At 27.1% G+C, this 26,977-nt stretch overlaps 1 protein-coding gene across 1 annotated transcript in view; it reads right to left on the bottom strand.

The window, feature by feature from the left end:
* Positions 1 to 26,977, bottom strand: part of LOC101235764 (integrator complex subunit 8) — a 102,168-nt gene that overhangs the window by 54,896 nt on the left and 20,295 nt on the right. Inside the window, exons 5-12 of the mRNA XM_065820025.1 lie at positions 26,300 to 26,376; positions 22,297 to 22,359; positions 22,008 to 22,062; positions 17,828 to 18,040; positions 16,172 to 16,258; positions 15,801 to 15,950; positions 12,053 to 12,277; positions 11,863 to 11,930 (exon numbers count right to left, since the gene is read on the bottom strand). Of these exons, the coding sequence (XP_065676097.1) occupies positions 11,863 to 11,930; positions 12,053 to 12,277; positions 15,801 to 15,950; positions 16,172 to 16,258; positions 17,828 to 18,040; positions 22,008 to 22,062; positions 22,297 to 22,359; positions 26,300 to 26,376 (938 nt within the window). The remainder of the gene's footprint in view (positions 1 to 11,862; positions 11,931 to 12,052; positions 12,278 to 15,800; positions 15,951 to 16,171; positions 16,259 to 17,827; positions 18,041 to 22,007; positions 22,063 to 22,296; positions 22,360 to 26,299; positions 26,377 to 26,977) is intronic.

The following is a 26,977-nucleotide window of genomic DNA, read 5'->3' as shown; positions in this document are numbered from 1 at the left end:
CACACACTTTAACTGACAACGCTTATAATTTTTTCTTTACAATTTGACCATGGTTGTTATATTTTAGTAAATTAAATGCAATTTAAAAAATTTTTATGTAATGAATAATGTTTAATCATTGATCTTTTCTAAAGGTTTTATTTTACGCAAAGGCTTTGAATAAATAAAAATTAATTATAATAATTTTTTTAAATAAATGCCCTTGGTATAAATTAATAAAAAAAACCTTTCAGTCAAATTTTTTTTGAAGGATTTTTTTTAAGTTACTTTAAATTATGAATAACTTCAAAACTTTTTGTGACTAGTTGCTTAGAATGAGTGTGAACATTTTATATAAATTATACAAGAATATAAAATAACTTTATTTACTAAAATAAGCATGTATTTTGTTGATTAATGTAAAGTTTTGAAATATTTTGTAATGTTTTTATTTTATAATTTTTTTAAATCTTTTAAACAAATATTTTATTTTTTAAAAAAAAAATTTTTTGCAATTTTTTGGAAAAAATAAATGTTTATACAATTTAAAAATATTATATATAACGTTTTTAATAATTTAAATAAAATTTGTTTATTTATTAAACAATCATTAGAAGTAATTTGTTATTTTAAAAGCGTTTTGAGTAACTTTAGTAAAACATTTTTAAAAATAAGTTTAAGTTTAACTTATTTTTTCAGAGCATTTCTCAAATATTTAAATCATCAAATCATCTAAGTTGTCAAAAAAAATAATTTGTATGGTCAGCATTAGCGTTCCATCACATGTCATTCCTGTCCAATCCTAACAATGTAGATATTCTGGAGACAATAGTCAGAGACATTTAAATGAATTAGGTTTGTACTTGTACAACAACATTATTACAACCATAGGGTTGATTCTTCAATAAAGGAAAAACTTCATTTTCTTGTTAAAAAACAACAGACATAAATCAAGGAAAATCTGCTTTAGGAGAAAAAAAATACTGAAGATCTGAAACAAAAACCAAAAAAAAGCCAAAAGTATTAAATTGAGTAAAATTATTCTTTAATTTAAATTTAGTTATATAGTTAAAATTTTACAAATTTTAATTAATAACTACCTAAAATTTTGTGTATAAAATTTAAACTTCTAATGACAAAAAAATGTCAAAAAATGGTTTATATAACTAAAAAGTCAAAAATTGTGCAACAGGTTAGGGCTTTTATAGTTTTTAAATGTTGTGTTGGACGCATGTTGTGTAACACAACATGTGTTGGCTGCAAGAGCAGGTCCAACTATGTTTACAATGCATTTTTGCACCTTGTCTAAAAGAGAAAGGGCATCATTAGAAGATCCATCCCAGATATGGCAAAAGTATTCCATACAAAGACAGATTTAAGATTTATAGAGATAAAGAATAGAATCCAGAGAAAGAAAGTGTCAAGCACAACAAAGAGATGCATCCTTATCAGATGCTAATTTTGTAATCGATTTGATATATGGTTTCCAAGAAAGATCAGAAGTAAGAGTTAATCTTAGAAGATGAAGGGTAGCTCCAGAGAATACTTCTGCAAGACTATAACAGGTATTTTGTTCGGACCATAAGCTGTAGTAGAGTCTAAGCAGGAAACCACTTTAGATACAGAAGCCGGAGTGATACAAATGTCAGGCAATAAATCAACCTGTTTGTCGGCTATATCAGGTAAAACGCAATGAGTGAAATCAAGAGATGATATTGATGAAAAGTTTTTAGCAAATAATTCAGATTTGTCTTCAGGTGAGGTAACAAAATCTGAACTGTACAACAGAGGTGGAATAACAGATTTATCCACACTATTGATATTGTTAAAGATTCTCTAGAAGTCAAAAGAGCCTAATTTTTGAGATGAAATATGAGATTTCATGACCTGAGAATATCAAGCTTCAGCATTAGACAATACTTATTTACAATGGTTTCTAGTAACAATAAACAGACTGTTTTGTGGAGAATTGTTTTGCTGATAGATATGGAAGTAATGGTTTTGATTGGCAATTGCAGCAGCACAATGTGAGGTAATCCAAGGAGAAGAGTGAAGCTTGACTTGAATCGTCGAAAGGCAATAAAAGATTCCATGCCAGCCTGATTCCAAGAAGTTATGTAAGGAGCACATTTATCAGCAAGAAGACAAAAGATTTCTACCCAAGGGCCATCACAAAGAAAATCACAGAAAGAGTCCCAGTCAGCTTTATGGTAGTTGTAAGAGGCATGATGATAGAGGGATTCTGATGATGAAGAAGAATGAAATAATAGTTTTAGAGAGATCAAACCGTGATTAAGGGTGAATGTGGAGAAAAAAAAACAAGACATAAGTCGAGTAGAGAAGGTAAATGATTCCGGTTGTCTGGAAAGCGATTTGGAAAGTTTTTGATTAAGAGATGGAAAGTATTTGATTTAGTGATTGAGAAAGGCAAAAGTTGTGGGCCTTAACGCTTGCAGAGTCACTGACACTAGAGCCAAGCCATTCAGTGTGATGAGCATTAAAATCACCAACAACAATATTGGCTGATGGATAAAGAGAAAGGGTTTGATTAATTTGATCAGAAATAACTTCAAAAAGAGTCCAGTCTTGAGATGAAGGAGAGCAATATAGAACAAAAAGAAAGGCGATTAAAAAGAGTAAAGTGGTGCTAAACGAAAGCACATAAAAAGAATAGTTGGTGGATTCAAACCTAGTTTCCTGACAAATGGATGAATTCTTACAAATGTAAATGCTCAGGCAAAGCATGTGACTATTGGAGTCTTTACGAATTAAAGGAAGATAACCATCAGCACTAAGATCACAAGATAAGACAGCCTAACTCAAATTAGTCTCACAAAGAGCAAGTAGCTCTGATGAACTTTACAATAGATAAGACTCAACAGAAGAAAAGTTACTTCAAAGACCACAAATATTAGTAAATGATAGGTCTAGAGAATTTAGTGATGCCGATGGTTTTTTGTGTTTTATAGATTTTAATACTTTAGTCATTTTTAAACTTGTTAAAGAACTTTACTCAAAGCATAGATGGTCCTCAAAATACTATTTAATAGCCCAAGCAATTGGGCTCATTACTATTAATAAACCCTAAGTTACTATTAATAAAATCTAATTTGTCATTACTATTAATAAACCCTAAGTTGTCACAAAAGGGCTCCAAACTCGGTAATGCACACCAAAAGTAAGACCAGGGACACCATCCACGCAAAACATGGCTTTGTTAGTACTCTGATATTTTACAGCTATTGATGGAATCAGCCTCTCTGAGAGCTACCACAGAGTTAGAGAAACCTGACTACCAGCCAGCCTCAAAACCATAAAACGAAGTTTTGGAGCTGCACCCTCATTAGGAGTTAATGAAATGAGTAGTCTAGTCATAAAAACAGAGACACAAGCAAAACTCATGCATTGAGTCAAGATCTAGCATTCAACATCCTAAACTGGAAACAACGTATTATAAATACATCTGCGCTAGCCTAATAGAAGAAGAAGGGGTAGAGGTTGGTCAATAAGTAGAATCTGTTTACCCCTTAAGTCTTTGCCTAGGAGGCCTTCTACAAGACAGTAGTCAGATGTGTTTAACATCTTCCTAAGATGAGTATTTTTATTGAGACACCATCTCTAGCCTTTACTAAACCAAGAGCACCAAGATAAGGGGTGTTTTAAGTCGAAGTTGGCTTCTCGTAGCTTTTGCCTAAAGAAGCATATCTTACAAGGCAGCTGGGCTACATGTTACCAGTAGCAGGATAACCTGACCTGACTGAGAAAAACTCAACTCGATAATAAGTAAAGATTAACTCGATAATAGATAAATGACAACCTAAGCAATAAACTTTATGGTTGCCTCATTCCTGCTTATTATCACAAAGTTATAAAAAACACCTCCTTATGTGACCTTGAAAATGCACATAAAAAATACTAGAAAAAAAGGACACCTTGCACATCCAATAGAACACTATTAATACTCAGATACTTTACAGCTGTTGAAATTTTATAAAACATCTCTATATACCATGACTTTTTTGGAGTATTTTGCAAACATTTTTTTGAATATTAAATGAATACGTAAATTAAAGAAAAATTTAAATAAAAAACCAAAATTAAAAATCAAGAAATTAAAAATAAAAATAAAAGTAAATTATTAAAAAAAAATTTAAAACAAGAAATAAGAAATAATAGAAAAAAATGCCAAGAAAATTGTTTTCTTTTGATTAATTAAAAAACTGTTAAATTGTTTTTGCAAGATTCCTATTTTTTTTTTCTTTGCTACAAAATTTTTGTTTCTTAAAAAAATGCATGGTATACAAAGCATAGATATTTAACAATCGCAGCATTTATTGTAGAAAAAAAAATAACAGGGAATAACAAAATAACTTGTCATAAAAATAATTTCAATAAAATTTACATATAAATTAATAAGATTAATAAAATTAATAAGGAGGTGCTAAAAAAAAGGCCCTTCATTAAGTTTAATACTTATGTTTTTAATAATTAAACTATACATGGTTATGGTATGTTGTACTTATGGTAAAATGCATTTTATTTGCATTTGCAAATGTATTGCAGAAAAATGATGCAAAAAAAAGAAAATTATTTATAAAACTAAAAGAAAAAAGCATTTAAAGTTCACTCAACATTCATTATAAAAACATTTACAACCCTTGGAATTAGTAAAAATAAGTTCAGCAACAAATTGCTGAACATTTTGGTCACAAGTTAAGTTACCTCACAAGGTAAGTTGTTACAAAGCTTTTAAATTACTGACATCAACACTTTTAGGTTTACAGTTAGAACAACATTGCCAAATACTAATCCTAATTCTGAGGGCTGTTATATTATAACTAAAAGATTATATTGTTTTCCTACGATGATTGAAACATTTTAAGCAAAACAATGGCAAAAAAAAAGATAAAAAAAATGTTAAAAAATATGATAAAGCATGCGGACTAGGGTGGTTCAGAATTAGGTAAAAAAAATTTTTGGACTTGAGTGGAAGCTTATAACTTGCACAAACCTTTGTTTTATATATTTATATATATATAGAAAAGTCAAAAAGTAGACAAAAAAAAATAATTTTCCCTATTTCGTGGATTGCAGCAACTTTTTTTGGTGATTGAGATAGATAACTTGCAGGCATGGAGCAAACATCAAACTTGAGTATATTTATACTTATATCAAATTAGGATGCTTCAAAAAAAATTTCAGTGAAAGGAGCCTGGGAACTACAAAAACCCCCAAAACTTGTGCCCCCCAGTCCCAAAAATTGTAAAACACTAAAATATTATTAAATGAAATTTGAAATCTATCAATAAATATAAATTTAGTTTAGAATAACAATAGCATTAAACTCGGTAACTCATTGCCCTCACATTTGGGGCTGGGGGCACCAATTTTGGGGTTTTGGTAGCTCCCAAGCTCCAATCACTGAGACTTTCTCAATCACCATATAAAGCTTTGATACTACTGCTTCCATCATTGAAAAGCCAAGGAGTTATAACAAGAATGGCTTATAAACTGGGGCGGCCACTACTTCTCCTTGCGTGTAAACGCCATATTTTGGAAAGACATATTACCCATTTTAATATGATATATCCAGGTAGTAAAATGTCTGGTCCAGAGAACTAGCTCTTAAAACACCTAAAATCTATCTAAAATGATGTTGAAAAAGACACAGTTCCATTAATGAGGATTCAAACTCAAACAGCAACTTGGATAAATAAACAACATCTTGAGGCTGAACAGTTCTACAGAGATGTAATAGATAATAGATTCCTGGTCTATTGCATTATGCAAAATGCATGGCAAAAGCATTGTATTATTTTAAAATATTTTTACAACCATTCCAAACCTTTCCAAATTTATCAAAAGAAAATATAGAAGAGATTTGTGATATTGCTATGTTTGTTGGCATCTTTAACACTCAGTGGTTTCTTAGAGCAGTATCGCCAACCTGATATGCTGCCCCATATCAGGTTAGAAATAATTATTATAAATAAGAAAACAGCGTAAAAAAAAAATTAGTTAATTGTTTGATTGATGACATAATCTAGTATTATTAAAATATTGCATAGGATATGAAAGCTCTGTTGCAGATGATGAGGTTCATCGATATAAATCTTCTTGGAGCTACTTCAGAGTATTAAAATCATTTGACAGACACAGCTGCTACCTTGATCCTGCCTTAGTTGTGTTTTAGCAGATAAATGTTGCCAAAACAGTGAAGATAATGCCAATGCATTGAACAATACACTTCTGGCCAAACCAAACGTGTCTCCACTTAAACGTGTTATGGTCGATAAAGAGCTTTTTCACTCTTTAGACTTTGCACAAGATCAGCCTCCATCTTTTTGTTCTCTAGTAATTTAGCAATCTTGGCTCATCTTTGATAAGATTGGACATGGAAAAGGTGATTTGCAGTGGCTTAAGTTCCCTTCACAGTTCTCAAAGTTCAACAATTTTTATCTCGAGTTTGAATCTACTATTAATCCTATGATGTGGTCAATGACTTGTCCGAGGGGCATTAATCAAGTTAAAGAACTAATTGGATAATCAAACAAAGAAAAAAAGAGAAGAAAAAAAAGTGTTCTTGCTTAACTATGTTTATGAGCAAAGAAAAAAGATTTAGCATCGAATGTAACAAAAAATACTTTAAAATGTTGAGTGTTAGTAATTTAAAGTCTAATATGACATTGATTTTATTTTTATTTCTTCCCCTCCTCCTCCCGCAGCTCCAAAGAATGGTATATTAATAGGGGAGGGCTAATCCATTTTCCTCTAGATTCATCTTTAAGTTTAACATCGAAAATAATATAATATATTATAATAGCTTATTTATAATTCCATTCAACTGGCTAGATTTTGTTATTAGATTTGTTAAAATACCATAGAAATACAGGGGTCATGGCAGATTTTTTTGGTGATTAAGATAGATAACTTTCAGACATGGAGCAATTTATAATTTTGGGTATGTTTATAAAGTCATAATTTTCGAATGTTAAAGTATTATTAGATGAAATTTGAAATATGTTGATGAATATAAATTTAGTTTAGAATAGCAATAGTATAAATCTCTGTAACTAATTGCTCTCAAATTTGGGGCTGGGGGCACAAGTTTTGGGGTTTTTGTAGTTCCAATCACTCCAATATTTTTTGAAGCATTCTAATTTGATATAAGTATAAATATACCCAAGCTTGAAGTTTGCTCCATGTCTGCAAGTTATCTATCTCAATCACCAAAAAAAGTTGCCGCGATCCATTCAATATACATTATTTTATATAATTCAATATACAAATTCAATCTTTATTCAATTATTTAAGTATCTGATTTAAATTAAATATGATTATATTTTGATATTTTTTTATGAGATATGTGTCTTTAGATATGTATATATATATGAATCGTTTTAGATTTTCTCATATTATTCTTAAACTTTTTGTTTGCGCAATTCAAGTTATATATGATTATGATTTGCATATATGTTAATATTATGTTCAAAGTTAAAAAGTTTCTGATAAATATGTGTATGTGGTAACATGTGTTATATAATTGTTTTATAAATGAGTTTTTTTAATATTATAAAATGTATCTAATGTGTATAATGCGGTAGTGGTGTAGTGGTAAAGCGCTCGCTTCATAAGCGAGAGGTTCCGAGTTCAACCCCCACCACGTCCCTGGTAGTACCGCGCTCAACTTGTTTCTCCGCGCAGCGGCCTTGTTCGTCAAGGTTCGTGTTTCGGAGTTAAAGAGTTGAGAGAGGGTTATAACCACTATTAAGTAGCCTCCTCATCTGTAGTGGCCATCTCGGCCTTGGGGAGGTGAATAACAAAAAAAAAAAAAAAAATATAATTGTTTAATGAGGTGTTTATCTATGTTATATAAAGTTAAATAAATATATTGTGTTTTATAGTTAGTATATATGTCTATATTTTGTTATTTTTAAAGTGGTGTAACTTAGCAAATGTGTAGAGCATAGTTTGTCAACCTTGCCAGTCAAGCGGTGATACTGCTTTATGTCTTGGTGATGTCTTGCCTTTATTATTAATTATTCTGGAAACACATATAAATATCTTTCAATAATATTTTGCGTAATGTTGTTATTTATGTTACTAATGTTGTTACAATTGGCTTACCTTCATGTTGGTGTTAATTGTTGACAATGATTAATAGGCAGTTTTATTATTGGAACTCACTGCTTTTAATCACTCACTAAACTCCATTCAAGAAAAATAATGTTACCATATATACATTTTGTTTATACCTCAATTTAATTTGAGTATGAATTGCTTGCCAACATGAATTGCTTTCTAAAAGCTAACATGAAATAACAATGTTTAACAAGTAATACTCTGGTAGCACAACAGCTTATCTCGATCAGGTACACTTATTTTTAATTCGTGTTTTTCTTTGTATTTACTTATTCGTTACATTTTTTCATTTCAGATTTATCAGATGTATTTATGCGATATAAAAGAATAAATTGTTGTAAATTTTTATGAATTATTTCAAAATATCTACTATTAATTAGTTCAGTAAACATTCAAACTTCAAAGCTCCATGTCTTTTTTAAGTAGTTTCTAGGTTTTTTAAAATTTTTTTATGTGTTTATTTATTCAAATTTTGTTTTTATGTTTTTAATGTTTTTACAACCATTGTGTAAAATTTTAGTGACTTCAATTCAATAATTTTTTTTAATCAGTACCAGTAGAACTGGTACTGATTTGAGTAAGTTAACTATTTTGTTTTATTTTATGGTGGATTTATTTTATATTAGATATATATTGATTAGATATATTTTTTATGTATCTAACATGGAAAACTGACTGTAATTTGTAGACATGCAATTTTATATACATAAATGTGCCTATATTTCAGTAAATTTTATATTTCTCTGTATCTATATGAATATTTTTTCTTAGAAAAAATAACAAAGAATAGAAAATAAATAAATTCTTGCTAGAAGTAGTTGAAACAAAATGATGATGCTTTTCTATATTTCATTGTTTAAAGTGTTATGCTTCTTTTTAAAGGAATGTTAATATATATATATATATATATATATATATATATATATATATATATATATATATATATATATATATATATATATATATTTATATATATATATTTATATATATATATATATATATATATATATATTATTATTACTTTAGAGTAAAATATACAGACTGATATTGCTTCATTTTTTTAATACAAGATTGTGTGTTAAGATAAAAATAATTTAGTGCATTGTAGTCTATATTCTTCGTTAAATTAAAAATAAGTTATGTAAATAAATACTGTGTGATACTTTTGATAAATATATATATATATATATATATATATATATATATATATAATAAATATATACATATATATATATATATATATTTATATATATATATATATAATAAATGTATATAATAAATAAATATATATCTATATAAATTAGTAAAAACACTTATCTAATTTTTTTCTTCAACAGCATGTTTCTCCATCAGTAAGTTCATCAGGAAGCTAAGATTCCTGATGAACCTACTGATGGAGAAACACGCTGTTGAAGAAAAAAATTAGATAAGTGTTTTTACTAATTTATTATTGCTCTGTTCTTTAAGAACATTGAGCACTCTATTTGTAGAATACACTGACATAATTTATATCTATCTATCTATCTATCTATCTATCTATCTATATATATATATATATATATATATATATATATATATATATATATATATATATATATATATATATATATATATATATATGTATATGTATATATATATATATATATATATATATATATATATATATATATATATATATATATGTATGTATATATATATACATATATATATATATATATATATATATATATATATATATATATATATATATATATATATATATATATATAAACTTATAAAAAGATATGAATTTCAGTAAATCTTAAGTTAAAATATAATCTTTGATTAGAAAGGATTTCAATTTGTAAGATTCTTCTGCGTTCATTTATTATGCAATTGTAACAATAGTAGTATTACTGCTATTAGTGAAGTTATTAGTGTAAATGATAATATATAAGTTATAAGTGTAAATGATAATATAATAAATAGGCAACTCAAAAATAGTTGTTGTCAAATGAAAGAGTTAGGTCTAGACAAGATGAAATTAATCGTCATTGAAATGTAAGAAATGCTACTGGGCAAGCAGAAAACTTACTTGCCAGAATTAAGTGTCAAGACCATTAATGTCTGTTAATTTGACTTACTTAGACACTTAAAAACAAAGCAAATTATGAATTTCACTATTTATAGTCACAATTAATGACAGTTTTAAATTAAATGAATTTAAATTTTTTTGTAATTCAAAACATAATTATGTTCTTTTTTTTTAAGTTGCCTTTGTCATCACTTGATTAGTTTGCTTACTGTTGAAACATGTTTTTAATTTTGTAAATTTAATATGTAAAATTTACTCTATTAATCATCAGTCAACAGTTAGAAAGAAGCTGGAAATTAACTTTTAATCAAGGCAAAAATAATTTTGTTTACTGGTAACATAATAAAATCAGTTACTATTATTTACTTCGTGTCTTTTTTACTTTTTTTAGCATGCTGCTTGGAAACACTTTCTTTCTCTCCCTCTCTCTCTTAGATGAGACTCAGATAAGAATTAGTACAGGGAGAATTAATAAAACTTATGTAATTACTGAGCTCTAACTTATTTCTTAATACCACAATTGATAATGACCATACGCAAAAAATATTTTACGAGTTGCTTGCTATTTTATGATATAATTGTTCATATTGTTTAACTATAATTGTCCCTCGATTATTCAAATATTGTATTAAAACCTTTTTAGTTCAAGTATTTTAATAAAATATCTTATTAAGTTGTGGTGTTATTTGCCAGTGTTAGTTGCCAATCTTTTCTTATTTAATTATTCTGGAGACACAGTAATGATTGCTTACAAATATCTTATCCTATGCGCTATTGTTACTGTGTTTTGTGTTGATAGAACTAGGCTGTTATAGCTATTTTTTTATTCTTTATATTTTTTTTTATTCTTTATAATTTACTTAATCAATTTCTTAATATTACTTTGGTAATTGAAAATTGTAATTTTTTTTTTGTTTCATTTCTTTTTCCAGGTATTGGCAGGCTTTAATTGACTTACCTTTTCTGGTACCTGCTGTGTTGTGACAGATTTAAAAAAGAACTTAACTGATATTAATACAGTCTTTTATGCCGTTAACTGTAAACAATAACATTGCTGATAAGGAGTCAAACTTAAAATATTATTTATTGATAAATTTGTATTTAATTTAGTTTTTTTTTTTTGGTATTATATCAAGTTATTAATGTGCTATTATTGTTATTAATGATCAAATTAATAATAACCCATATTACAGGTTGCTTACTGCTAGTTTTAATTATTCAAAATAAAAACTTTATATAAGATATATGTAATATGCTAAATAAATAATTTCAATATCTATAACAAAATTTATAATAAATATTATTAATAAATAATTTATATTTTAACATGTTTACTTTAAAATTTTATTGCAATAAAAAAAAAAAACATTTTTTATAAACATCAATTATATAATTATGAACCCATAAATGAAAAACACTATAAAATTAAAAACACACGGTTGGAACCTTGCTAACTTACAAAAACAATGTTACTATGTAAGTTGTTATGGAATGCAATATTGTTACAATATGACCCAAAATAATTTTGATATACTTTTCTAATTTTATATTATAAATAATAATACTCATAGTTTTTGAATTAGTATAAAAAAATAAAAAACGATTTATGTATTGGCATAAAATTTTAAACAACAAACTAGATGAAGTGAGAAGATAAAAAAGATAACCTTATTCCATCAACCAAGCGCTCTTTAGTTGATTCACATCGTAACTTTGAGTAGCATTTACAGCACAACTAAACAAAATACAATAATATAAATAATACACTTTGTTTTGAGAATTTTCCCTTCTTAAAACAACTTCTATTATTCTGAATAATTCTAAAAAATATACTCTAATAAGCTAAAATCATCTTACTTCAATAAAAAGTTTAACTTCAGACTTTGTCATTGAACTAAGGGAAAGTAAAAAACTTTCTGATATTATCAAGCCATCCAGACAAGCTCTAATAAAGTTTAATGTACAAACACTATGCAATGTGTCTGCCATATTTAGCAGATACAACTTTGTTTCAACACTTTGCCGCTGTGTAAAAGGAATTTCTTTTAAAATATTATCCTCCATAAGTATTGCAGTAATTCCCTGAAATAAATTAAATTAAGTTTGAGAAGCTACAGGATCATGTGTGTATGTACTCTTATTTATTTGTGTGTGTGTGTGTGTGTGTGTGTGTGTGTGTGTGTGTGTGTGTGTGTGTGTATATATATATTATATATTATATATATATATATATATATATATATATATATATATATATATATATATATATATATATATAAAATATAATATATATATATATATATATATATATATATATATATATATATACACACGCACACGCGCACAAATAAATTTGAATGCATTTTACAAAGTAAAGTGCTTAATGTACTTAAAAGAACAGAGCAATAAAATAATATAGTAAAAATCAATTATCAATTTTTGCGCTGTGTTTTATCTATAAAAACTCATCATATGATATCTGATGAGTTATTATCTAAATCATTTTATAGATCTAGTTCATCTATAAAAATTCATCAAAAATTTAATTTCTGTTTTTATAGACAAAACACATTTCGTTAACAAATTTATAACAGAAGTTATTATAATGATATAACGATAAATATTTAATGATAAAACTATATTATTAAAATAAATGAAAACGTTTATAAAAAATAAAAAGTTTAAGTTAATAAAATAAAATCTTAAAAAATTTCTTAAAAATATCTTACTAAAAGACAGGTTAGGTTCAAGATAATTATGATCACTTTGCTAGTGGTATCATGTAACCCAGTATGGTCTTTGAATTAACTTTTCATCAGTTGAATTTTACCTCATGCAAAAAAGACAAGCTTGCTTGCTCTTTGCGGGACTAATATAAATTCAGCTGTTGCTCCTTCAGATATCAGCTACTACATGATAGCTACTACCCTTTGATTCCCAAAGACTCTAATAGCCACATGCTTGGCTTGGGCATATACTTACTCATCAATTTACCTATTTGTCAAGAAAAAAGATTTAAATCCTCTTTTATGTGCTCTCACTTAGCACTACTTCACTCTATCAATTTTCTATTTGTTCTCATTCTCCTTCTTTTCAAGACTACACTCGTTCAACTGTTATTTCTGATCAAATAGGCCATGCCCCTTCTCTTTACACCTTTGCTGCTATAGAAGACTTTAATGCTCATCAAACTTAATGGTTTGGCTCTAAAACAATGTTCTCCTTTAAGTGGTTACAACCATGCAATAATCTTTATAGATCTTTAATCTAAAATTTTTTCTTTGGACTCTATCATAACACTAATTACTACTACCCTAAAGCTGACTGGGATTCTTTTTGTAATTTTCTTCGTGGTGGTCTTTGGGTTGATGTCTCTTCTCTCTCCACTGATAAATGTGCCTCTTACATAACCTCCTGGATTAAAGCAGGTAAGGAAGCTTATATTCCTTCTTTTCAGTTCTAAGCCTCATTTTATTCCATGGTTTTCACCTTTTTGTGCAGCTGCTATCTCTATTTGTAATCATTTTTTTCATTTTTTTTAAAAGAAAAACTTCTTGAGAACAAACACCTTTTCATTATTGCAAGAAATCAATGTAAAAAGGTGCTATCTGATGCTAATTTCTAGTTTACTATATCTCATATCTTATCATAGAAGTTCAGCTCTAGAGACCTTTAGACCTTCAACAGTGTCATTAACAAAGGTAAGTCTAACATTCCATCTAAAATTTATGGGTTTAATCTTATTATTTCTCTCAAAGATAAGGTAGAACTATTTGCAATGAACTTTTCTTCTAATTTGACTCGTGAATTTACTGGCCGTACTCTTCCTGACATTCCAGTTAAACAGGTTAATCCATTGTTAGACATTCAAATCACTCTGGCTTCTGTTGCTAAAAGCATTTCTCTATTAAACTCTTCTAAAGCTTGCGGTCCAGATAACATTACTACCATAGTATTACAAAACATTTCTTCATAACTCTCTTCAATCTCTCTTCTAAACTAATTGATAAGTGTTTGACTGAATTTTATTTTTCTGCCTGTTTGAAAATGGCATTTGTGGTTCTAACTTTAAAAAACACGGGAGAACATTCTGACCCTTCTAACTATTGCCCAATCAGTATTCTCTCTATTATTAGGAAGGTCTGTGATTTTTTGATTAACAAATTTTCAACATCCCATCTTGAGTCAAATAACTTACTGTCAGACAATACGATTTTCAATTTTCTTGTTCTATGGCTGACTTGTTAACTGCTGTTACGGACAGATTCTATTGTGTATTAGATGGAGGGGGTAAGGCAAGAGCTATTGCTCTGAACATATCTAAAGTTTTTAATAAAGTTTGGTATGCTGGTCTTCTCCATAAGCTTGCTTCATTTGGTGTATATAAGAAAGTTTTTGAGATTATCATATCATTTCTTTCTAACCATTTTATTTAGGTCATCCTTAAGGGACAACACTCTTCTTTATTTCCAGTAACTTCTGCAGTACCTCAAAGTTCTATCTTTGGTCATTTATTATTTCTTATCTACATGAATGATCTTCTTGACAATCTTACATCTAAAGTAGCTCTGTTTGCTGACCACTCAACTTTATACTCTTGTCTTGAAAAAAAGTCTTCTCTTTTCAATGGCTTAGAACAGGCAGCTAATTTTGAATCTTATCTTAATTTTGTAACAACTTGGGGTTTGCACTGGCTTGTGAATTTTAATTCCCACAAAACTCAGTTATTTACTGAAAACAACTGATTGTAAAATGAAATCACAATATTGTAAACATTTCTATATTAATGAATGGAATGACTCTCACTGAGTCCTCTTCTTCAAGTCTTATTGGATCATCATTTGCTACTGACCTTTCATGAAAATGAATATAGAAATATTGCAATCGATTGCAAAGTTAGCATCTGCTAAGTTGCTAAGTCTTTTTCTTTCTCTTTTTTACAAATACTATCATGGTTGCTGCTCAAAGGAGCTATCATCTCTAGTTCATGATTTAAAACTCATTCTTGCTTGACTTGTCAAGCAAAGTTGCTTTCTTTTACTCTATCTGTCTCTGCATGCTCTAAAAACATTCATTTCTCTAGTCTATTATTCCTGCACTGAATTAGATTAAAAAAAGATTGTCACTGTTTGATGTTTAAGTTATTTTAAACCTCATTATTTAAAACATTTATTTAGAAAATTCAATTTGTCAAAGCTGTTTAAAGTTATTAAGGAAAAATGGTAATTGTTAAAAAAGATTACAATATATTATGAAAATATAAGTTTATATAGCTTAATTTAAAATTATTTAATAGTTTATGCCTGCTTAAGTTTACAACCAACAGTATAAAAAAAAACTCATTGAAATTAATTTTATGTATTAAGAAAACTTCTTAGTTTTTTACTTTGGCATGAACAGTAAACAACTAGTGTAAATTAGTTTAGGGATATATATATATATATATATATATATATATATATATATATATATATATATATTTATTTATTTATTTATTTATTTATTTATTTATTTATATATATATATATATAATAATATAATAATAATATATTATTTGACATTCTTTTCATAATTACTACAAAAACGTTTTAATTAAGATTCTTACAGTAAATGCAGAATTGGCAGACTCTTCTAATCGCATTAAAAGGCTGTTGCTTTTTGTAACCTTTTTGTCTACAAGACTTGAACATGCTTGATAATAACCAGATAACTTTTCAAAGTCAATATGTGACTTCAAACCTTCCCCACCTTCTTCCTTATAAAAATAAGGCAGAAAACAGAAAATAGTTTTTTTATTATAGAGTGAAGAATAAATTTTCATTATACTATTAAAGTTCAGAATGCGCGTTTAAAGCTACAATAAAGTTTAAAGCTACAAAAAAGTGTTTAAGTTAACTTTTGTTAAGAACACAACCAAGTGCTCCAACCTGAAACCTTCATCTGAATGTTTTGAAATTAAAAACTTAAACAACCTACAATAAGGTGAAATGCTTTATGAAAGTGTCTCCATGCATCATTGTATAATTCTTTTGGAAAATAATAACAGCCAAGATCATAAGAAACCTAAAAACATGATGAACTATTAATAATTTTAAATTACTATTTACTTTAATTTATCATTAAATAAGTATTGTTTAAAGTAATTAATTATTAAATAACAAAGTTTCATAATTTGTCAGTTATATTTTTTATAAACCCATTATGATTTTTTGATTTTTTTAACCATTTTATTTACAAAAAAACTTTTATAGAATTTTTTGATAGTATAAAATATTTTTTGAAATATTTAAAAGTTATTTGAAATAATAGTTACTATAAATTCAATCTTTTTATTTTAAGATTATTGGCATATATTTTAATAAGAATATACATTATACACAATATTACAGCCTTCGGAATCAGGGTCGGCATTCGGTAATGCAGACCTAACTGCTGACCTCAAAGTGTTTGAGGTTGGCAAAAATTGCCGACCTCATTTCTATGTTTTATGGTAAGACCTTTGTATCAAATTTTTTTTTGGCTGACCTGATGCCAACCTCTAAAGATTGAGGTTGGCAATAATTTGCCGACATCATTTTTCCTAATTCCGAGGGTTGATATTATAATGTCATATATTATTAAGGTTAATGCATCAAGTTAAAGTTGACATTACTTTAAGATTGATTATAAAATAGAACTTTATGATAATTCAGAAAACTATAAAAACATAAATCTCAACATAAGTAGGAACCTGAGTTTAAAAGTAAAAAAAATGCAGTTATTATAGTATTCACCTTCTTTTAAAGTATTTTGTTACATAATGTAACATGCATTAATTATCTTTACGATGTTCTTCTTTGCAGTACAATAACTAGTCATCAAATAAATAGACATTTATTTGATGGCAGTTTATTTTATAATAAAAAAATTGATTTTTTGGTATATATCCATAATACGGAAAAAATAAAAAATAAATGATTTACCTTAAATAAAGTTATCCAATTTTAAGAAACATAAAAAATAGTTCATAAAGCTTTAGATAACAAATTGTCTCTAACAAATTGTAGATTCATCTAATGATTGCAATGTTTTACATTTATTTTTTTAGTTATGCTTTGAATAAACCAAATAACTATAAAATTGGACTTTTATATAGGTCTAAGCACCATTATAAAAACTTTCATTAAAATAACATTTAAAAATTTGCCTCAAATTAAAGAAACTTCAGGCTAAAGCTAAAAAATGGAATCTTATTTTTTTTTTTTTATGTAAATAATTTAAACTTTTACTTCTAATATGATTGCAATCTATAATTTATAATTTATAAAAATAAACTTATTTATAATTATTATTTATACTTAACTAATAACTTTTATTAGTTATATTTAACTATATTTATAATTAATAATAATTTTATCATTTAATTCAGTTTTTAACAGTTATCTTAACAATTATATATATATATATATATATATATATATATATATATATATATATATATATATATATATATATATATATATATATATATATATATATATATATATTGCTTTAATGCTATTATTTTACTAATTATAATTGTTTATGAGTTATCTATGTGTTGTTATACATACTTTTAAATTAAAAAAAGGAAATAAGAAAATGCTTTTAAACCTCCAACACAATCTTTGAAACAGTCACAACATATGATGTTGCTAATGGTTGAACATTACTTTCTTGATTTTTATCACTAGGGTTGTTGTTAGGGTTATCGATATTATTGTCTGGTAAAACTTGTTGCAATTTTGGTAAAGGAATTTCAATATCATGATCAAGCAAAATGGCCTTCTCTAGAATATCCAGTGAAAGATTTCTGTATTCCTTTATCTATAAATATTTGTAAAATATAAAAGTTAACAAGATAATTATTTATAACAAGTTAAATATACAGTAATAAATTTTAAAATAGTAATAAAATATAATTATATATTTTAATAAATATATTATATCATGTCTATTATAACAAACAGAACACATTATACAAAGAAATGATTCTACTGACCATATTAAGAAATAACTTTACCAACCACACAGTAAAATAATTATAAGAATGAAAAATGATTCTAACAAAAAATTCTAACAAAATGAAAAGGTTTTTTAAATTACTTTGTAAAAAAAGTATTTTTGTTAAAAAAATATTTATTTAATAAACTAACATCCCAATTAGTGAATTATGCGAAGTATTTTATAGAGTTTATTAAGGCATCAAAAGCCTGGAATGTTTATTAAATTGATTTTAGGATGGGGGCCCATTTCTATTAAGGGGTCAATTATAAATTACGTCTTGCAATTTTTCACAGTTTTGGATACTTCCCCACCTACCCTTACTTCCCACCCCACCCCTCTCCTTTAACAAATTGTAACGCCTAACAGACTAATACAAACAAAAAAACAAACAAAAATATGAACAAATTTTTATCCCCCCCCCCCCTTTTGCAAATCCTTTACCCTTAATAAAATAATAAAGAAAACCTATTTACCTCTGACTCTTTACCTCTGACTCTTTTTTTTTTTTTTTTTTTTTTTAGATTATTCACCTCCCCAAGGCCCGAGGCACTACAGTCGAGGAGGCTACTCATTTTTTTGTGTTTTTTTTTATTTATTTTTTAGTTATTATTCGTGGTGCAACCCTCTCTCAACTCTTTAACTCCGAAACACAAACCTTGCCGAGCAAGGCCGCTGTGCGGAGAAACTAAGTTAAACTCTTAATAAAATAATAAAGAAAAATCTTTATTCTTTTTTATTTTTTTGCTTTTATATATTTTTTTTGTTTTGTTTTTATATATTTTTTTGTTTTTGTTTTTATATATTTTTTTGTTTTTGTTTTTATATATTTTTTTGTTTTTGTTTTTATATATTATTTGTCTTTATATATTTTTTATTTTATTATTGTTCTTTAGTTTTAGTTTTAATTTAATTTTAAAAAAAACCAATTTTATTAAATGAAATTTTTGTAATTGAAATTGACACTGTTAATACATAGGTGTTAATAATATGTGTCTTAAAATCTATGTTTGTCAGTCAATCCATGATTTTCTTAAATAAATAAATCTATTATAACAAAAGTTCAAAATCTATTTGCAACTATGAAAGACACAAATGGTAAACACGCAAAAGTAAATATCAAACTATCAATAAATATCAAACAAATTATTAAGGTTGCTCCTAAATTAATTAAGGTTGCTCCTAAATTAATTAAGGTTACTCCTAAATTACTGATCAAAATTCTGTTTTGGTATCGATTTTAGCCAAAATCTGAACCAATACCAAAATTTTGGTTTTGGTACTTTTTATAAATTCGGTAAATAGCAAAATTTCAGTTGAAAAACTTATCGAAAACCAAAAGTTTTTGTAAGATTTTAAATTTTTATCTAATTTAGAAAAATAGTTATTTTTGAGAACTTTCACAAAATATTTTGAGAATTTGCACTAAAGTTTAAGAATTTTGACAAAATACCTTGAAAAATTCTTGTTTTGCAGTGAAAATGAAAACCAGTTGTTAACTTGTTAACTATATTAACTTATATCGCCAACTTATGTAGTAAATCTCAATTTGTGAAACACATTTAACTAACTTTAACATAATACACGTATAAATAAACTGCAAATGCAAAACTGCATTTTTTGATAAAATTTTCTAATGAAATTAATTTTGACTAGCCAAAATGTCGATATCAGTTTCGGTAAAATATTTGATGAAATGTTGGTTTCGGTTTTGGCACTGAACTAGTGTACCCAAAACTTGGGTTAATTTCAGTTTCAACTTTTTTTCTGTTTCGGTCGATCATTATAAATTACTGTATTTTTGCAGCAAACTTTTATGTGTTTTGACTTGATTGTTGACACTTTTATGTCTTTGACTTGATTTATAATAATTTATATACAAAACTATTTGTTATATGTTTTGTTCAATATTTGCAAAGGAATAAAATACATTGTAAACATTTTATGAAGCCTTAACTTTTAAGTTTCGATTGTGTGACTCCTAATTGTACAAAGTAGATTGCACAATGCGCACTTAAAGTATTGCTTACTTAAAGTATTAACTTAAGTATGCGCACTTAAAGTATTAACTTAACAAACAAAACCTCAACTTTAATGTCATAAAGTTAATACTTTATGACATTAGACCGGATGAATAAAAAAAAGCAATTGCTTTTACGATGTAATTGGTCAGCTTTTTGTGAATAAAACTTCAAGAATTTAGCTGAACAATTACACGGTGTTTTTGGAGTAAATTGCTTAACTTTACATGAATAAAAATTTGAGCAAGTTTGCTAAAATTTTTATTCATGTAATGCTGAACAATTACCCCAAAAACGCTGAGTAAAAGCAATTGCTTTTTTTTATTCATCCGGCCTATTGCATGTTGCTGTTCATTGGAGAATGAACAGCAACTATATTGGATAATGAACAGCAACTCTATTGGATAATGAACAGTTACAAAAATATTGTCTTACAACAATATTTTTGTTAGATGTAAAAAAGACAAATGACGACACTCGTAATTTGTATATCCCCTAGTTATCAAGGATTCTAACTAAATAACATATATATACAAAACTTATATACAAAACCAGTGCTTAAAAACAGGATTTATGGGACTATTTCAGGTGTCTTCAGTAGATACACCCACTTTAAAACACATCAATAACAAATTTAAACAGATGGAAAAAAAAACTTTATGGCAAAAACACATTTATAATAAGCCATCAGGCTCTATAACAAATATGTATCTGAAAAAGCAAAACTCCTGCAAGAAATATTGGAAAAAATAAAATTTTAGGTATTTTTAGTTGATTAACTTTTTGTAAGCTACATGGAAATGTGTGTCTTATTTTAAATTCTTTATTAAATGCTTCTTTTTATTTTAGAAACATGATGAATTGCAAAGCAAGCAGATTTTAGCTTTTCAGAAGTTTCAAAGATATGCTATGGAGCTGGTCAGAAGTATAAGGATGGTAAATCCCAAGCAATTTACTTAACACACAGAACAACATCTGGTGTTGGTGCTACTGAGGATGTTCTTGCTCATAAATCATTTGTGCATGTGAAGAATATTTTAGTTATGATCAATTGCTTCTTTACAAGTATTGCAACTAGATCAGATAAAGTAGATAATGGCTATATATTCACAATAAGCAGATCAAAACTCAACTTTTTAAAATTTATTTGTATATATACCTTCTATCACGCAGCTATAAACAAAGTTATATTATTAACAACTAAATAAGTTGAATTATAAGTTTTTTTCTACTTTGCAAGTTTTTTGTAGGTAAAAATATTTTTAATTTCAGAAAAAAAGCAGATATAGAATAAATATAGAAAAAAAAAACCCTCAAGTGAATTAGAATGCTGCAATCTGCATATCTCTTAATAACATTGTTAATTTTGTTTATATCAAAATGGAATCACCAAATACAAGAATTTTATGATGCACACTCCACTATTTTTAGGGCTAAATCAGTCAATGTATGTAAGAGTGAAGCTATAAATTCAGGTATTGCTTTAGAGGTTGAATCCATGAAAATTAGATTTGTCCTTATTTATACAAATTTTAAACATAGTTTTTATTACTCTCAGCCTCTAAGGATGCAAAAATATATAAAATATATATATATATATATATATATATATATATATATATATATATATATATATATATATATCAGTATATTTTTAAAATTTAATACAATTTAATATGTATCATATAATAATATATATTTATTATTTGTATTTATCTAAAAATAAAGAATGAGTGTAGAAAAAAAAGTTTTTCAAAACATTTCTTTACTTTTTGAAATATTTGTTCCTCTTGATTCTCTTTAATTTCTTTAACTGACATCGATCTAAAATATTTACAATGAGAAGCATGAAAATGCATTGAATGCATTTGCAAATACATTGAACAAATACCTAATATTTCTATTATATTAAATATCTTATTTGACTATTTGAAAATATTTTAAAAACAAAAACAAAAGAACTAGATAAAAATAACTTATTTAAAAAGGATTTGAATTTATTTAATGAAGGATTTTTTCAGTATTTTTTTATTTGGTTATTTTAAGTACAAAACTTACATATTGTTTTGCAAAACATCTCTTTCTTTCATTTCTTCATACTTTGTTATTGTTCTAACAACCCTAACATTAAAAAAAAAAATTATTTTTAAAATTCTCAAAAACTTTATTAATATAAAATGCAAAGTTATTATGTAAAAAAGTCGCATTTTTAATGAAGTCACTGATAACAAAGCTGCAAGCAACTAATTGAGTTTTTTTTTTTTTTAATTCCTAATGTTAATTCATCTCCTCAAGGCAATGAAGACCACTACAGTTAAGGAGGCTACTTTGTCTGTGGTTACAACCCTCTCTCAACTCTATAACTCCGAAAAATGAAACTTAATGAACAAGGCCGCTTTGCGGCGAAACAAGTTACTATAAAAAATTGACCTAATATGTCATTATTGATATTATACTGATATAGTCATATATATCTATATACCCTATTTTGTCTACAGTTTTTCAAATTGCCTATTTAAGTTATGTAGTCTTAAAGATATAAACTTAAAATTTAAATAACTTTAAACTTATGAGAAATTTGTTAATAGAACAAATTGTCTGATTAATCTTCACTTAGTTTTTTATATAAATGTATATAAACATATATATGATTCATACATACATTAATACATACATACATACATACATACATACATACATACATACATACATACATACATACATACATACATACATACATACATACATACATACATATATACATACATACATAAATACATAAATACATACATACATACTAGGGTTGAGCTTTTACCGAAAATTTACCGGTAAACCGGTAAAATTGTTTTACCGATTTACCGGTAAAATGATGTCGGTAAATTTCGGCAAATATTGTTTTTTTAATAACGTTGAAGGATGCTTGAAAATGTTTTAGAATGCTTGAAATGGCTCAACCAATGAATTAAAAATTTAATTAAAAATTTAATTTTCATTTTCCTGTCAACAAAGCTGTTGTTTGTTATACTTGAAAAGTGATTTTGTTGGTTTAGTTTTGACTAAACACTTTAAGAAAAACGTTTTTACTTTCTTGTGACTTATTTATCAATCAATGTATTTTGGAAAACGATATTACATCCATGGTCATTTACAAATAGTTATAAAACTAATATTAAGTAAATACCTATAAGTTGAACACAAATAATAATAAAAATGATGAACAATGAATTAATAATAATGATAACACTATAATCATAAAAAATAATATATTGAGTATAATATTTATAAATTTACACTAAATAAAACCAATTAACTAAAATAAACAGAAAGAATTAAATAGTTTTAAATACTTAACATATATAAAAAGTAAAATAAAGAATAAGTATATCCGAGGAGATTTATTAGATACAAAAAATTATAATAAACAACAAAAAAAAAAAACAAAAAAAACAAACAAAAAGAAAAACTAGACTGAATATAAAAAATAAAAATAATAATAATACTAACAACTATAATCAATACTACTAGAATACAACCGTTACAATAATCCAAAAAACTTAAAATAAACACGTCACACTCTAATATAAAATAATTAAAATGTCCAACTAACAAATAAAAATAGATTAGGTGGGTAAAAATGTATAGAAAAAGTCAACAAACAAGAAAATCAGGAACATTAAAACACAATACTAACACACACACACAAAACAAAACATATATCATAATATTAAAAAACATAAAAATAGGGACAAAATTACAGAAAAATAAAATTACATAACATTTAAACATAGAAATAAATTTTAAAAAGTATACATTTTTGTTACATCTTCGACTTTTCGAATTTATAAAAACGTTCCATATTTTTCTTAACTTTGTTTAGCGTTTAACTTCTTTTTTTTTTTCATACATTTTAATTTAAAGATATCTTTTTGTTGTATTTGATTGATATCTTTTTTTTCTGAATTTTTTTTGGCTTATTGTATATGATTGATTTTTTTTTTTGGCTTAATTTTGTTAATGCTTTCACTTATTCTTTAATATATATATATATTTTTCTTTTTTACGTTTTTGTTTTTTTCGAGATGATTCTTTTTTCTTTCTTTTTCACCATTACAAAAAAGCGACCGCCATTTGCGATGTCATTGCAAAGTCTTCATCATTCATATTTATTGTGGTCTTTATCAATAAATTTGATTTGCGTTTTGGCAAAATGTCGGACGCTTGGAAACACTACACCTTAAACAAAGGGAAAACAGTTACTTGCAAAATTTGTGGAAATACAAGTCAATACACAAGTTCCACAACTGGAATGTGGTATCACTTAGACAAGAAACATGGAATCAAAAAGGAAACACAGGAAAAAGTGACACCAAAAGCTGCATCCCAATGAAAAAGGCCTAAGATTTCAACTTTTTTTCAAGAGCAATCAATTGAAGAAGTGATTTCAAGACTTACAGCACTGGATGGATTTAGTTTCAATGCCATTGTTAACAGCTTTTTCATTCGATCTGCAATGTCTGAAAAAGGTTATGATTTCCCAAAAAATCACAAACAAGCAATCCAGTCAGTTAAAAAGTTTGCAACTGGCGTAAGGATGACCTTAAAAATACTTTCAATTCTTTAGTGACAATGGGAAAACTAGGCGACAGCATTGTCTGCTCAGTTACTGACGGAGCTTCCATGATGGTTAAGTTTGGAAAACTGATTCCAACTGAGCATCAAACTTGTTATACCCACGGAATGCACTTGGCCATTCAAGAAGTGCTGTACGAGAAGCCTTCTCAACAAATCCAACAAAACTCATTTGAAGAAACAAGCGACGACGACGAAGTCAGCAGTGACGAATCTGAATCTGACACCAAAGTCAGTTTTCTTGGTGCCGCCATGGATGAAAACATTCCCATTCCGAAAGTGAAAGTTCACTTGCAATCTGTCATCACAAAAGTCAGAAAAATTGTCAAGTTATTTCGAAAATTGCCCGTCAAAAATGACGTCCTTTAAGAAGAAATTAAGAAAGAGCACGGAAAAGAGGTTTCACTTATCCTTGACTGCAGAACAAGATGGAACAGTCTGCTGTCAATGATTCAACAGTTCCTCAAAGTCAAACATTCAATCAGAAATGTATTGAAGGACATTTCTCCACATTTGATTTGCAGTGATGATGAAGAAGACATTTTATCCGACATTGTTGCTGCTCTTGAACCAGTCAAATTAGCAGCAGAAGCACTTTGCCGACAAAATGCAACTCTTCTTACTGCTGAAGGAATTTTCAAGTTTCTTGTGAACAGGCTGAAACAACAAGATCCACCTCTTTGCATTGCAATGAAGAGTACAGTTTTGAGACGTTTTGAAGAGAGAAGGCAGAGCAATCTTGTAAGCTTGTACAGATATCTTTCCAATCCAGAATGCTTGTCCGACATTGAAGAGCATAAAGTTTTCAATATGCCTCCGAAGTCTGTACTTCAAAAGACCACCAAAAACTTGCTATCTAGGCTTTTTCCAACAAATCCAGATGACCTGGAGTTTATTCAAGAAGTGCATGGCTCAAAAACTCTTGACAAAAATCCACTTTCTCTTGAAGAGGAACTCGAGGAAGCAATTCAGCATTCGGCCAAAAAACAGCGACATAATTCAAACGACGAATTCACATCCATTTCAAAAGAAATGTTGGTCTATGAAGCGACTGGAAAGAGAACTGCAAACCTTGAACTTTTGTTCAATGCACTAGAAACCATCCCACCAACAAGTGTCGAATCTGAGCGAGCCTTTTCTGCCGCTGGATTATTTGTGACAAAAATTCGATGCAGAATGAGTGACAATTTACTTGATACACTTTGTTTTCTCAAAGCTCATTTTTTATCCAAAAATAAATCTCAAAACTAACATTAATGTGTTTTATTTACTTATTACTGCATTTTATGGTCTTCTGTTTATGCCTTTTTATTTTTTACCAATTTTACCGGTAAATTTTGATTTTTTTATCGTTTTACCGGTAAACTTAAAAGTCGGTAAAAGCTCAACCCTAATACATACATACATACATACATACAAAATATAAAATTACCATCGATTGTATATAATATGAACCATTGCAGTAGATTTATCAAATTTGTTTATATCAAAGTCCTCTGGTTTAGGAGTCTAAACAAAATTAATAAAATCAAAACATTTTGAACAACAGAATAGAAGTAAAAAAAACATTTTGAATCAAAAAGCAAAAGTAAAATATGACCAAGTTTTGTTTAAAAAAATTTCAATTTTTAGTAAAACACAACACAAAAAAATAAATTAAAAAAAAAAAAGTTGCAATTAATAAAACAAAATATAGTATAATACAAATAAATAGTATAATATAAGAATAGCAAATATTTATATACAAACAGATGGAGCCAAGTAGTAAACAATTAAAGTTGGTATTTGACCTAAATCGAGTTTGATAAAGCAAAACTGGGATCTTGGTTACAACATTGGCGGCTTTATAACTAATATTTTATGTTTAATCAAAGTCCACATTATATTTTATATATACCTGTGAGTTTTAAAATATATATATATGAGGGGAAAATCAGGCTAAATCTGTTGAACAAAAGGAACGAGTTGGTTTCAAATTGTAGACATAAAAATAAATTCCTTTCTTCGTTTTAGGATACTGGAGATTAGCTGATTTTTATATAATCTTTATTTGACATTTTCTTGTTTTGTCTTCATAGCCAGATGTCGCTCCACTGTATTTTGTAATTTT

The sequence above is a fragment of the Hydra vulgaris genome, chromosome 15, assembly GCF_038396675.1.
Source record: "Hydra vulgaris chromosome 15, alternate assembly HydraT2T_AEP".
Lineage (NCBI taxonomy): Eukaryota > Metazoa > Cnidaria > Hydrozoa > Anthoathecata > Hydridae > Hydra > Hydra vulgaris.
Note: the sequence above shows the minus strand (reverse complement) of the source record. Positions and strands in the feature narration are given on the sequence as shown.